This window comes from Panthera leo, chromosome D2 (genome assembly GCF_018350215.1).
Source record: "Panthera leo isolate Ple1 chromosome D2, P.leo_Ple1_pat1.1, whole genome shotgun sequence".
NCBI classification, from domain to species: Eukaryota; Metazoa; Chordata; class Mammalia; order Carnivora; family Felidae; genus Panthera; species Panthera leo.
In genome coordinates this window covers 30,810,318-30,823,269 of record NC_056689.1, presented here as the reverse complement: position 1 = coordinate 30,823,269, position 12,952 = coordinate 30,810,318, and the positions used below count along the sequence as shown (strand labels likewise).

The following is a 12,952-nucleotide window of genomic DNA, read 5'->3' as shown; positions in this document are numbered from 1 at the left end:
AGATCCTGGACGGACAAATACCCTTTAAAAATGAGAAGGAGGACCGTTAGCCTTTGTCCCGAAGGGGTGACAGTTTCGGTTTCTTCTGGGGTGCCGGAGCTGCAGAAAGATCCGTGACGGATGGGCTTTGACAGAGTGGCTCTTGCTGGTCAGAGAGCGATTCCAGGCCCCTACGTGGCTCTGGGCCAATACACATCAGGAAGGAGCTCTGTCTGCCGCTCCTGGACCCTGGGAAAGGTAAGACTGAGAGTTTTTTAAGTCCTAGTACAAGGCACACGTTCACCCTCTCATCTACGGGGAAGCAGTAAGGCTCAAAGCACCGGTTTAGGTGATAAGCAGAGACCTGCCCTTCACGTACTGGCTGTTCCCACCTGTAAATTTGTGGCCTTGAGCCAATTACCATGTTTCTTCTGAGCCTCTGTTTTCTCATCTCTGAAGTAGGGGTGATGATAAAATCAGCTCAGTGATTAGCAGAGTGCCAACTGCTTTGAGCACTCAATAAATGTTAGCTGTTGCCATCATCATTCACTTTAGCTAAAAGGTTTATCGAGGACCTCCCATGTGTCACGTAGTGCAAGGGACACAGGATGAATAAAGTGTTCTCCTTAATTTCAAGGAGCTCCTGGTCCACTATGAGAAGTAGATGTATCTTCTTTGTTGTTCCTTTTCCAACCTTGGTGGGTAAAGACTGCTGAATGTCCCTGTTGAAGCAGGGACCACTTGGATTCTAGGTCACGTGGGGACTGGGGAGCTCTGGATTTGGGGGAGGCGGATTCCTGTACCTCTGTCTAGCTATAGGCACTCCCCTGTGTTGCCATTCTTGGTTCCCATGTCCTTGTCAGGGGTTTCCCTTGCACTAACCACAATCTGTCATTGTTTTTTTATCTGTATATTCACAACCCGCAGGAGGGTTGCCTTCTGCCCCTGGGGAAGGGTCTGATGCGAGGGCTGGGATGAACAATCCAGAACCGGCAAGCTCCCACGCTGGGAAATTTGAATGACAGCCATGGAGCATAATAATATCCACACACATGAGGACTCACAAATACACCAGGGTTTGGAGTCCGCAAGGCACTTTCACAATGGTTTCATTTAATCCGTATGGAAGGAGGATCTCCAGTAATGTTTTATAGATGAGGAACCTGAACCCCGGGAGCGGGGGTCCAAACTGTGACGAGAACTCCAGGCCACCCAGGTTCTCAAGGTTGTCTGGTAAGAATCATGGGGTGCTTGTTAAATATGTAGATGGCCAAGCCCTCTCCCCAAATTCTAATTCTAGAGGTCAGGAGTCAATAGTTTAACAAACACCCCGGGTGACACTTGTCTTCGGGCAAGTCCGGACACAGTGCCATTCCCTGATTTACTCATTTAGCAAAGATTTTTGGGATCCCAACTATAATGTGTACAATGGTGAAAACACAACAAACAAGGCGGTCCTTAGCTTTACGGAACTAAAAGCTGCTGGTAGAGCAGACTGTCCGGGTCCCATGGTTTGCCGCTCCCCCTCGCTGTCCCCCGCCCCTCCCCCACTCTCTTCCCGGTGGCAGTGAGGTTCCTTCCTGCTGGGTGGACCAGCTCCACCCCAGCTACCTGCCCCCCCCTTCACCCCCCAAGTTTGGAGCTCCCAGCTGAACCTGCTGGGCCTCCTTCCACTGTCTGTACCTGCTCCGGGCCGAGCCTGTGGTTCTTTGGAGCTGGAGCGTCCTGTGAAAGGCCTGGACGTGGGCCCAGCACAGAGCATTTCAGTAAATGTCGCCCAGGCTAAGAAAGGACGTGGGGAGGAGGAGCCCTCCTGTGCTGAGGGAAACAGCTGGGGCCTGACAAGGGGCAGGGATTTATATTTCTTTACAGGTAGTTCCAGCTCTGATGTGACGGCACCCGGAAGGGAGGCCGCATGAGGATCACTCCCAAGCAGCTGAGGAAAGCAGGGCCCAGAGAAAGGGAAATGAGAGGCCCTGAGCTGAAACCCAGGTCCCCCGGGGGGCAACTGCCAGGCCACACAGGGACTGCAGGCCATGGACAACACAGGACACACCTTTCTCCTGAAATCACTGGGATGACGCCCACCACACGTGCTCCACTCTCAGGGGCCGGGATCACCCTGTTAGCTATGCCCCGGGCTCCGGCTTCTGCTGAAACACTTCCCCTTTCTGATGGAGAAGTCTGTCCTTCATCCTGGTCACTTGTGCCCTTTGCCTTCTAGAGAACACTTCCATCCCTGTCTGAGGCAGGTCCCCAGGGGCCTTCCTCCGGAGCTCACCTTCTTGGTTCCAGCAACTCCCAGTACCGTCGCCCCTGGTTTCCCAGAGCCATTCAGACAGGCCTTGCCAGTTAAGGCCAGGAGTGCTCCAGGAGGCCATCTGGGTGAAGGCCCGGAAGGCTGGCACCTGGCCAGGCTGGGTGGGGCGGGGGGAGCATCGCAGGTCAGCCTGGGGCCTCACCTGGCCTGAGAGCCTCCAGGATGCACTGTCATTCCCTACCTGCTGCTGTTGAGCCAGACATCCATTTGGAGCTTGAAGAAACAGGAAAGGGCAGGGATCCGAGGTTAAGGCAGAGCAAGGAAGCCACAATTGTGACCTGCCAGTCTGAGGGTGAGGAGTTTACCAGGGCCTCAGAAACATGGCCTGGAGTATCTAAAGTAGCAGAGTGCCAGGGTCCTCAAACGCGGCAAACTAGAGGGTCGCGGGACCTAAGGGCTCCTCTAGCTCAGCGGGTCTCCTCCTTCCCAGGCTCAGGTCTGGCCCTCCCGCAGCAGGTGGTCCCTCTGGGGGCCACCCCCCTGGATGGGGTGGGGGGGGGGGAGGTACAGGATCCCAAGGCTTCCCCCAGGGAAGGAGGGAGAGGGCGGGGCGGCAGCGAAGGCCTAGGATAAAAGGGGGCGGAGGCGCCGTCCGGGCCCAGCCAGCCCACCATGCAAGCCCCCCGTCTGCCCTGGTTCTTCCTGCACGCCTGGTGGGCCCTGCTCCAGGCGGGCGCCGCGACCGTGGCCCCGTCGCCCCTCCGTACGCGGGGGCAGCCCTCGTCGCCGTCCCCTCTAGCGTACATGCTGAGCCTCTACCGTGACCCGCTGCCCCGGGCGGACATCATCCGCAGCCTGCAGGCGCAAGGTAGGCTGCGCAGCCCCGCCGAGCCCCGGGGGCGCCTTGGGACTCCGGGAGGGCGCTGGGAAATGCTGCGGGAGGGTGGCTCCGGGCTGGGGACCCCGCCGCTGAGGGCGCTCTGCGCTGGGAGGGAGGAGCATCGGGGGTCCAGGTCTGGGGTGGCACCGGCGTCGGCACTGGCTCGGCGCGCAGGGTCGGCGGGTGGAGGGGATTCTGGCATCCGGAAGGGCCCCGGGGCGGAGACCCCTGCGTTCTGGGCCTTGGTTTAGGGTGGGTAGAGCGCAGCGCTGGAGGGTGGGAGCCCGATTGCGCCAGTCGACGATGCGGTCTTGTTCAACTACGTAACCTCCGGGCGCCTCGGTTTGCGCTTCCGTGAAATGGGGACAGCAGTCCCTCCCTTATAAAAGTGTGGCGAGCGCCAGGTGACAAAGCACATAAAACGCTTAGCACAAAACCAGGCATGGTAATAAGTGGTCGTTATTATTGCTACATACGTTCTGTCGAATTTCTTTTCGCGCGTCAGGGTGAATGGATGCCGGAGGCTGACCGCGAACTTCGAAACCCGGCACCGAGCGCGTAACAAACATCCGGGATTATAGTTCAGAGATACGGCACTAGAGGCGGAGTGCCCCGAAGTCGGGAACTGAGGCAGGCTTGGGGACTCGAGTCCAGGCTGGGAAGGTGCCAGTGTCCCGAGTAGTACCGGGTTCGGGGCCTAGATTTGGTTTGGGGAAACGCTCAGCGACCGTGGTGACGCGGGAGTTTCACCCTCGGAGTCGGGGCAGGGCGTTCTGGGCATCGGGCGCGACGGACAGGTGGGTGCTGAGTGGAGGGACCCTTTCCGCGGGGGTTCCCTTGCCCCATGCAATCCACATCCTGACTCCTGGGGTCGGGGGCAGACCCCTGCCGCCCTGCGCCGGCCTGTGCCTCCCTCTGCCGGCTGGGGCCAGACGGCCCTCCCCCACGCTGGGGCGCAATCCACATCCGATCATCTGACCTAATTGGCCACCCGCCAGCCCTTTGGTCGGGTGCGGGGGTGGGGGCTCTTAGCTCCCTGGCCTGCCACGTCTGGGGTCAGACAGCCGATGACCCCTCTTGAAGGGTCATCTGGGGATCAGCCAGATTTAGGGACACCCGAGGGGCTAACCCGAGGGGCTTGAAAATTACTGGAGGGCTCTGCTCAGTGCCTCTACTGGAAAGCTGGTGTGGGGAGGAGGCTGGGCAAAGGGGCAGAGAGTGCCCTTCTTCAGTTCACTCTCTCCTTCTGGAGAGTTCCGGAAGGTTCGTGGTGGTTTGAGAGTCTGGGAGACTGGAAAACTGGGTTCAGTTCCCTCAAACCCTGCTTCCCAATTCCTGGTGTATCCCTTGCAGAACCAGTTTCCCCTTTTGTAAAACCGGGGGCTGGCTTTCCTTCTGCCTCATTTGTGTGTGAATGAGGCAAAATATACATGACAAAACCTACCATTTTACTGTTTTTAAAATGTACAGTGACTTTAAGCACGTTCGCAGTGTTGTGAACTGGTTTCAGTTTTTGAAAGCAGCCAGAGGAGCCTGCCTGGAGGGACACGGGTGGAGAAGGGATGGTCTAACTGCTCCTTTCCCTCTTGGGTTTATCTGTCATGCCGCACCTGTAAAGCGGGAAACGGGGTGTTGGAGTCTAACCAAATTGCGTTTGCATCTTCGTCTGGGGCTGTGGACCTTCAGTTTTCTCTCATCTGCGAAACCGTGATAATGGTGGGGAGGATTCAAAGAGACAATGCTTGGCCCGGGAGGCAATGAGTGGCAATTAACTGCTAGTTTGTAATAATGTAGAGTGGACACTTAGCGTCATACCCACACCCTCCTTTCCTACGGAGCCCGGAATCCTAACTCGGCCTCAGCATCCTGTTTGAGGGTGAGGGAACCCCCAGGGCATGGGCCCAACCACTTTCTTCTTTAGAATTGGACGCGGGTCAAGAATATCCCTGGGGCCTGTGTGGCCGATTCTGTTGAGTTGCGTGGATAGGTTTCAGGGTGTCCACGAACCCTTTCCTGATACCTGATACCAACAAGTCACATTTGCTGTAGAAGTGGGAGATGCTTTCTTTCCTGGGGAGAGCATTCTTGGCTTGTAGCAAGCATCGGTGACCCCCAAAAGATTAGGCACCCCTATCCTAACAAGAACCAGAGACCGATCTAAGAGAACCTATCAGCACTGTGTCCCACGGACCCCTTGGCTGGGGCTGGGGTCATGGAGTCAGAGACTCCGCCCCACTGGGAAGGAGCGCTCCATACACATTGTCCATCCTGGTAATGGCTGACTTTGCTCTTCTGTCCGGGTCTTTCACTACCTATCTGGACACCTTCGTTTCTAACCTTGGACGTCCGCAATAATAAGGAAGTGGTTGATGACAGCTGACACCTATTGCACGTTGGTTGTGCTGGGCCAAACACTTTCTGCACATTATCTCAGCGAATCCTAACACTTCTGTGAGGTGATACTGTCACTGGCTCCCTTTTGCAAAGCAGGAAACTGAGGCCCAGAGAAGGAAACTAGCCTGCCCAGTGTTAAACAGCAAGTGGCAGGATTTGAACCATCACAGGAGGCACGAGAGCCCCTGCTCTTGATCACTGAGCTGGAATGTCTTCCTCTAAAAGGCCGTTTGTGGATACTTGAGATGAAAAGTCTTTAACTCCTGGTGCAGGTGGCCAGGAGTTGTTACACGTCCCACAGAATCCCCAGGTGGCTAGGGGGTGCTGCAGTGGGCAATGGGTAATGCAGGCCTCCCTCCTCCCCACACCTCCAGGGAGAGTTGCTAGCCAGGGGCGGGTTATTGCCCCCTACAGGTGCTAATGAGGAGGGAAGTGGAAATTAAGTGAAGAGCCTCTGGGGATGGGCTCGGAGAAGCTGCCAGGAGGCTGAAGCTGGAAACTGCTTCCTTATAATAACGCAGGCTGGATTTCTCAGGGAAATTCACTTACATCATGTCACCAAAGATGCTCTAGAAGGCAATAAAAAAAGGAAACTGTCGTGCGGTCTGCCCAGAGTGGACCCAAATCGGGAGATCGTCACTACCCTTGAGATCTGTTCGCAAAAGGGTTAGTGTTTTTATTCTAAGGAATGAATAATCCCTGACTTTTATTTAGCAACAGACGGTCAACCCTCTTTATTTCCATGAAAGCTTGTGATGAGGCCGAGATGGGCAGGGCATGACCATTCCCATTGCAAAGGAGAGGAAACTGGGCTCGAAACAAGTTCAAGGTCACTTTTAGCCTGCGCACATACATGCTATTCCCAGATATTGGGCCAAATTAGTCCGGGACTAAGATGAATGGAACACGCTTCCCTATTCTGTTTCATCCATTTTGGGTTTTGTCATCTTGGGGAGGGGGCTGGGACCAGGCTGGGGGCTGTGTGTGTGCAGGCTGTGTCTGCCCCAGGTGTGTGAATGACCTGACAGGGGGCGGTGATGAGCACCTTGCAGGTAGATGGGAAAGCCCACTGGTTGGAAAACTGCCAGGTCAGTGCAAAGTCATGCTTAGAATGCCTACAGAACCCTATGTGTGAGGCTGTCAAAAACCCCGGAAGTTTCTGCCTCCATCTTTAGGAATAGGTGGAGGAGAGGGTGGCCGGCCTTGGGCTTCTGTTGCCTGGGCCTCCCAAGAAGGTTCGGGGCCTTTCCACGTGCCCGTGAATCAGGCCACCGTTTCCAATGAGAAAACGGAGTCTGGGGAGCTCAGGGTCACAGGGTGAGGGGAAGCCCAAGGTTTAGGTCAGAAAGCTCAGGGTTTGGCCAAAGAGCAGGGAGAACGCATCCAGCGTCTACCAGCTGTTCTCTGGCTGCGGGGTGTCTTAGCGGGAACAGCAGAACTGGAATTTGGAGTGTGGGCTTTGCGGTTGGGCAAATCTGGGTCAATTCTTGGCCCCGCCACCTCCTGCAGGTAATTTAACCTCTCTGAGCCTCGATTTGAATGGGACTAAAATGGACTCCACATTCCCAACTCGTAGGGTTGGGGTGAGGATTGAGAGGGTCCCTGTCAGGTGAAGGCTGCAACATGAGCTCTGGGGAGCATACAGGGGGCCCCCACTCACCCTGCTTCCTTCCTGGTTTCTCCCCACCCAGATGTGCACGCCGATGGGCAGAACTGGACCTTTGCTTTTGACTTCTCCTTCCTGAGCCAAGCGGAGGATCTGGTGTGGGCCGAGCTCCGGCTGCAGCTGGCCGGCCCTGTGGACCTTCCCCCTGGCGTGTTGCCCTCCATCGAGATTTTGCACCAGCTAAAGCCGGATGCGGAGCAGGACCCAGCCGACTGCCGGGAGCGTCTTCGGATGGACTCGTTCACTGTTCCTCTGTCCCAGATGACCTTTTCCTCAGGCAGCATGGTCCTGGAGGTGACCAGGCCTCTCTCCAAGTGGCTGAAGCACCCTGGGGAGCTGGCGGAGCAGGCGTCCAGTTTGGCCAGAGAGTGTCCGCAGGGGCCTCCCGTGCCGCCGGTCGCCAGTGCGCTCCTCGTGCTCTACTCCAACCTCTCCCCGGAGCAGAGGCGGCTGGGTGGCTCCACCTTGCTGTGGGAGGCGGAGAGCTCCTGGCGGGCCCGAGAGGGACAGCTCTCCCAGGAGAGGGGCCGGAGGCACCGCCGGCACCACTTGCCGGACAGAAGCCAGCTGTGTCGGAAGGTCAAGTTCCAGGTGGACTTCAACCTCATCGGATGGGGCTCCTGGATCATCTACCCCAAGCAGTACAACGCCTACCGTTGTGAGGGCGAGTGTCCTAACCCTGTGGGGGAGGAGTTCCATCCCACCAACCACGCATACATCCAGGTGCGGAGCCCTGCCAAGGGAGGGGAGGCGGCGGGCTCTGTGGGAGAAGTGGCCATACTGCCGGATCGGGGGACAGGACTCGAGCTCTGCCATCCCATTGCTGTCCATTCATTCACTTATCCAAGCACCAACAGTGTGCCAGCTGCTGTGCTGGGATATAGGGATGGCCTGTGGCACCAGCCTCAGAGGGGCCTACGAGGAGTCATGCCCCACCGGGTAACCTCGAACACCTCCCTCCCTTAGGACTTCTTCCTTGTCTTTTCGTAAAATTAGGGGTGGCGGGGTATAGACTAGAAGGTCTCAGCTTCCCCTCGGCCCTGATTTCTAGGAAAGGGAGTTCAGAATCTGGATTTTGGGAATACACCTGGATTTGATTCCTACAGATTAGCTGTGTGATATTGACCAAATTGCTTGGTCTCTTTGAGCCTCAGTTTTACCACCTGTGAAATGGGGACGGCAATGCCGTGTTTCACAGGAATGTCGTAGGGTTCAAGGAGACGATACGTATACCCATGTACATCTGTGGGCAGATAACCAGCACGTGTGATGTTGTATTATCATTACTAGAAGTCTGTGATTCGCTGATGAAACGGGGGCCACATTTATGGGGCCATGGTTGGCATAATACTGTTTCCACCACTGTACTTTTGCTGCCTGAAAGAGGAGGGTTTTTTTGCAGTAGAGAAGGCCCGAGCCTACCCCCAGGTGCCACACTCATCAGCCTAAGGTCTCGAAGGTGGTGGAGGAAAGCAAAGGGAGAATGAGAGGCAGAAAACAGAGAAGCGGGCCTAACATCGTGACCCTAATATTTGGATTCAGAGCCTCTGGGGAGTATGTGAGCTGAGCTCATGCAAGGGAAGCACCGGTGGGGCCAGAGCTCTGTGGGACCTTCCCTGGGCGGAGGCCTGAGCCTCTCCCGGGACTTCTCGCCACTAACCTACCTGCTGCATGATTAAGGGGGCCTGCAGAGACCCAGACAGTCCCAACTGGCAACTCGCGGGTAACACTCGGATCTGAAAAGACTTCGCTGGACCACAGGGACAGGGCCCAGTTCCAGAGTGCCAAGGGATTGTTACCTTTTCTCCTATTGACTCCATTCGCCCTTCTCTGGGCAACAAAACAAATCCCACAAGAATTTCCACATGACTCGCTTTTGCTTCATGTTTCTGGAATTAAACCAGGAGTTTCTTGGAATTGGTATGCACGCTAGGCTAGAACAATAGAAGGACATGTAAGTTTGCTGCTGCTTTACCCAGAGACGGCTTTTAGAATCTTCTGTTTAGCTCCTTTTTTTTTTTTTAAACAGCCTGTAAAGTTAGACTTTGCATGTCAGACTTTATGATGTGTTAGCAGGCTGATTCCTTTATGAAAACCATTTTCTTCTGTTTTTGTACCCAGAAACTGACTTTAACTTATTTCCCCCCACCAGAGCCTGCTGAAACGATACCAGCCCCACCGAGTCCCTTCTACGTGCTGTGCCCCAGTGAAGACCAAGCCATTGAGCATGCTGTACGTGGACAATGGCAGGGTCCTTCTAGACCATCACAAAGACATGATTGTGGAAGAATGTGGGTGCCTCTGAGGAGATCCTGGTGGGAGCTGGATTTGCCTGTACCCTGGGAAGGTTCTAGAAGGTTCGGGAAGGTCCTAGAAGACACGATAGCCGTCTAACCCAATGAGGAGAGTGGGGGGAAGTTTGCTCTGCCTGCCAGATGTGAGGAGGAAGGCGCCCACTCTGTAAAGGAAGGTTCCTGCCGTCAGGAGAGAGGGCAAGCCTGTGGAAGCAGCCTTGTTGGGTTTTCTCTTTACTGAAGAGACAGTGGTGAATAAAAGCACTAGCCAAAGGGTTCTTTGACTTTTTAACCTGTGAACCCCCAGAAATTATATGCAAACGTTGGGGCATACGTGCATTCATTTTTGAGGTGGGACAGATTATAACTTTGATGTATTCTCAAAAGTGGTCTTTGACCACCCCTGCCAAGATTGAGTTCACTGTGTTAAATTAAAAACAGTTGGCTCAAGGGGCGCCTGGGTGGCTCAAGTTGGTTTGGCTAAGCGCCCTACTCTTGATCTCAGCTCAGGTCTTAAATCTCAGGGTTGTGAGTTCAAGCCCGGCTTTGGGCTCCACGCTGGGCGTGAAGCCTACTTCAAAAATTAAAAAAATAAATTAATTAAAAGACAATAATAAAGAGTTGGCGCTTATTGCCTCCGGCTGGTTGAGGGGAGCCCCCGCATCTTTCAGGCTGGCCAGTGGCAATCTGTCGGCCTTGTCCAGAGGCTCCCTGGAGTGGGTCTCTGCTAATGAGTTGCACAAACAATAAAGCCATTGTGAAATCCTCCTAGGCCAGCTGGTGCCTTTGAAGGGAGAGGCAGGAACTCTGAACTGGCCACACTGGACTATAGTGGCGGAGCCCTCAGTCATCCCCGTCAGCCTGCTCGGGCAGACACAATCCGAGTCTATTAAAGTTGGTGACAATTCACTTTGGTCTCTCATTGTGTGCTGTTAATGAGGCCCCGGAGCTTCCCATCCGGCAGGGGTGAAGTAGCCGAAGACTCGGGTGAACTTGGCTTATGGTCACACAGCTCAGCCACTGAGAAGCCGTGTGACCTCAGGCGAGTAATTCCTTGCCCAACCTCTTCCTGTGAAATCAAAGCGGATGGATCCTAATGCACTCCTGTAAAACGTCTGTTAGTGGGTGCAGAAGCGCCACAGACCTGAGGTCCTGGACTGTCCTCTGGGCCTCATCCCCATCCCCCTCTACAACGTGTGAGGCCTGCTCTACCCCCTTTATCCAACCTTTATCAGCCCAGGGTTCTAAGTCTGGCTTAATTTCAGGCTCCGCCTAGCAGCACAGCAGAAAGAACCCAAGCTTTCTCATAGGAAGCTCTCCCACAAAAACAGAGCGTGTCTTTGCCTCTTGGATAAAAAGACCCCAAAGGCAGCGATTCTGCTTTTCTTTTAGTTGACTCATTAAGCATTGCCAAAACGGACTATTTTTGTTTGCTTGGCAGGGATCGGGGGGGGGGGGGGGGGGGGGGAGCGTTTTACTGGGGATGGGAGTTTACAGTAGTTCTGCTGCTCTTTCCCAAGAAGCCCGTCCCCGTGCTCCAGAATGATCCCCACCGCGTGGGAATCCCTCCTGACTTAAGACGTGACTCAGCCACAGCCTTGGGAGTCAAGGTAGTAATCCTGGCCTAAGCATCGGCTGGCTAAGCTGAAGCCAGGCCTGGGCTTGAGAAACCTCGAAGCCCTGTTTCAGCAACAAAGCTGATTGAGCTGTGCATTCCTTGGAGTGGAAATAGACCAGCCCTCACCACAATTCCGAATCACAGTAGGATTCTGCATTGGATTCTACTCGGAAAGCATTAGAGGTGGGGAGGCCTCGCGAGGCCAGCTTTCATCCCACTGCTTTCCTAAGCGAGAGACCGCGGCGGCCTAGAGGCCTGACCACAGCTACAAGTGGCTGCGTCAAGAACTCAGCTCTGGTCTCCGGAGCCGCCCCAGGGACACTGTCCTGAATCGCGAGGTTTTTGCTCCCCTACCTTTAGGTCAAGGCCTGGACTTTGGAACCAAATGTTTGGACCCAATTTCGCTACCAGACTGAAGTTCTTGGGAGGGAAAAATCCCATCCTAAGGCTTTAGAGCATCTTCCTCACTAGATAGGTCCCCAACATTTCTTCTACGGCTAGGGCCCGGAGAGCAAAAGTTCAAGCTATTTGTGGCCACAGCTTGTGGGAGTGTTTAGTTAGCAGCTTTACGGACTCCGAACAAACCTCACGGGCAAGGCGCGTAGATGGAGGCAGAGGAGTGGACTACGTTTTGCTGACCCCTGCTGGGAGCTCAGCACTGGGCCTGTCTGTAGTAGGTCACCCTGCTGCCTGGCCAGAGGCACTTGGAGTCAAGCCTAGAGACACTGCTTCATGCTCTGGGCCCTGCAGTAAGGCTTTGAACCGGAGGAAATACCGTCTCTAAGAACGGAGCCCTAACCTGGGGGCCAGGAAGGGGCTTTACGGAACAGGGATTTGAACTTGCTCTCCAGCCAAAGGCCTATCGTACTTGGAGTAGTGCTAAGCCAGTAGCTGAGTGGGGAAAATGGGATGCCTGGCTCTCCTTGGCTGGGGAAGCGGGTGGACCCGGTGGCACGTGGGAGTGGAGAAAAGGAAGGACAACGAAAAGGGAGAGCAGCAGAAGCATGGGCTACACAGGATGTGGGAAGCGGTTGTGACTCCAGCAGCACCACTAGGGGTTTGCCTCCTTCTCCAGTCTCCCATTCCTAACAAGTGCTCCTGGGGGCACAGGCAGCCCTCTTCAGAAAGAGGAAAAGCCCTTGTTTGGGCTTCTGCGAGGCTGGTTCCTGGACAGGGCCTTCCCTGGCGTGTCCGGCTCCACAAGCACCTGTTCACCACCAAGCTGCTGAGGAAAGGGACACGTCACCTCGCTGTATATACAAGGCCAGATAGACAAAGAAAGTGCTCCACGAATGCTGAGAACGGACACGCGAAGTGACTGACCGTCTGGGTCCACCTACCTCACCAGTCCAGGCCCTCCAAATGGGAGGTCACCTGAAATTTTACAAACTCAAATAAAACGCAAGGCGATACTCAAGATCTTTATTGATTTAACTGTAACAGCAACCATTGGTGAGAATTTAATTTTTTCCCTAATTTCCAAACACCTGCTGGTTTAGGACAGTTGCCAAAAAAAAAAAACCAAAAAAAAAAAAAACAACAAAAAACTGACCACGGATTCACACAGGGCTGCCTCCAGGCTGCATGGTGCCCTCTGCTATCCATCCATAGCCGTGAAATGGATGGGAGGAGTGGAGGGACAATCACATCAAAGGAGACGAAGGGAAGACCGAGGAAAGTACTGGCACTCTCCACTTTTCCACTCAGAGCCCATGGAAATGGGCCACTGGTGGCACTAAGACGGGAAAGGGCATTTTTATATATAAAATCTCTTAAAGATGCTTAAAATGGACACTTGGATACTGAGTGTCCTCTGGGCTCTCCAAGACACGTCCTTTGAGGTTTGTCCCCTGGGCACCCA

The 12,952-nt window shown here is 54.7% G+C and overlaps 1 protein-coding gene across 1 annotated transcript; it reads left to right on the top strand.

The window, feature by feature from the left end:
• Positions 1-2,911: 2,911 nt before the first annotated feature.
• On the top strand, positions 2,912-9,900 carry NODAL (nodal growth differentiation factor). The gene is made up of 3 exons (XM_042908704.1): positions 2,912-3,107; positions 7,205-7,902; positions 9,332-9,900. The coding sequence occupies exons 1-3, from the start codon at positions 2,912-2,914 to the stop codon at positions 9,482-9,484; spliced, it is 1,047 nt and encodes a 348-aa protein (XP_042764638.1). The 3' UTR covers positions 9,485-9,900.
• The last annotated feature ends 3,052 nt before the right edge of the window (positions 9,901-12,952 follow it).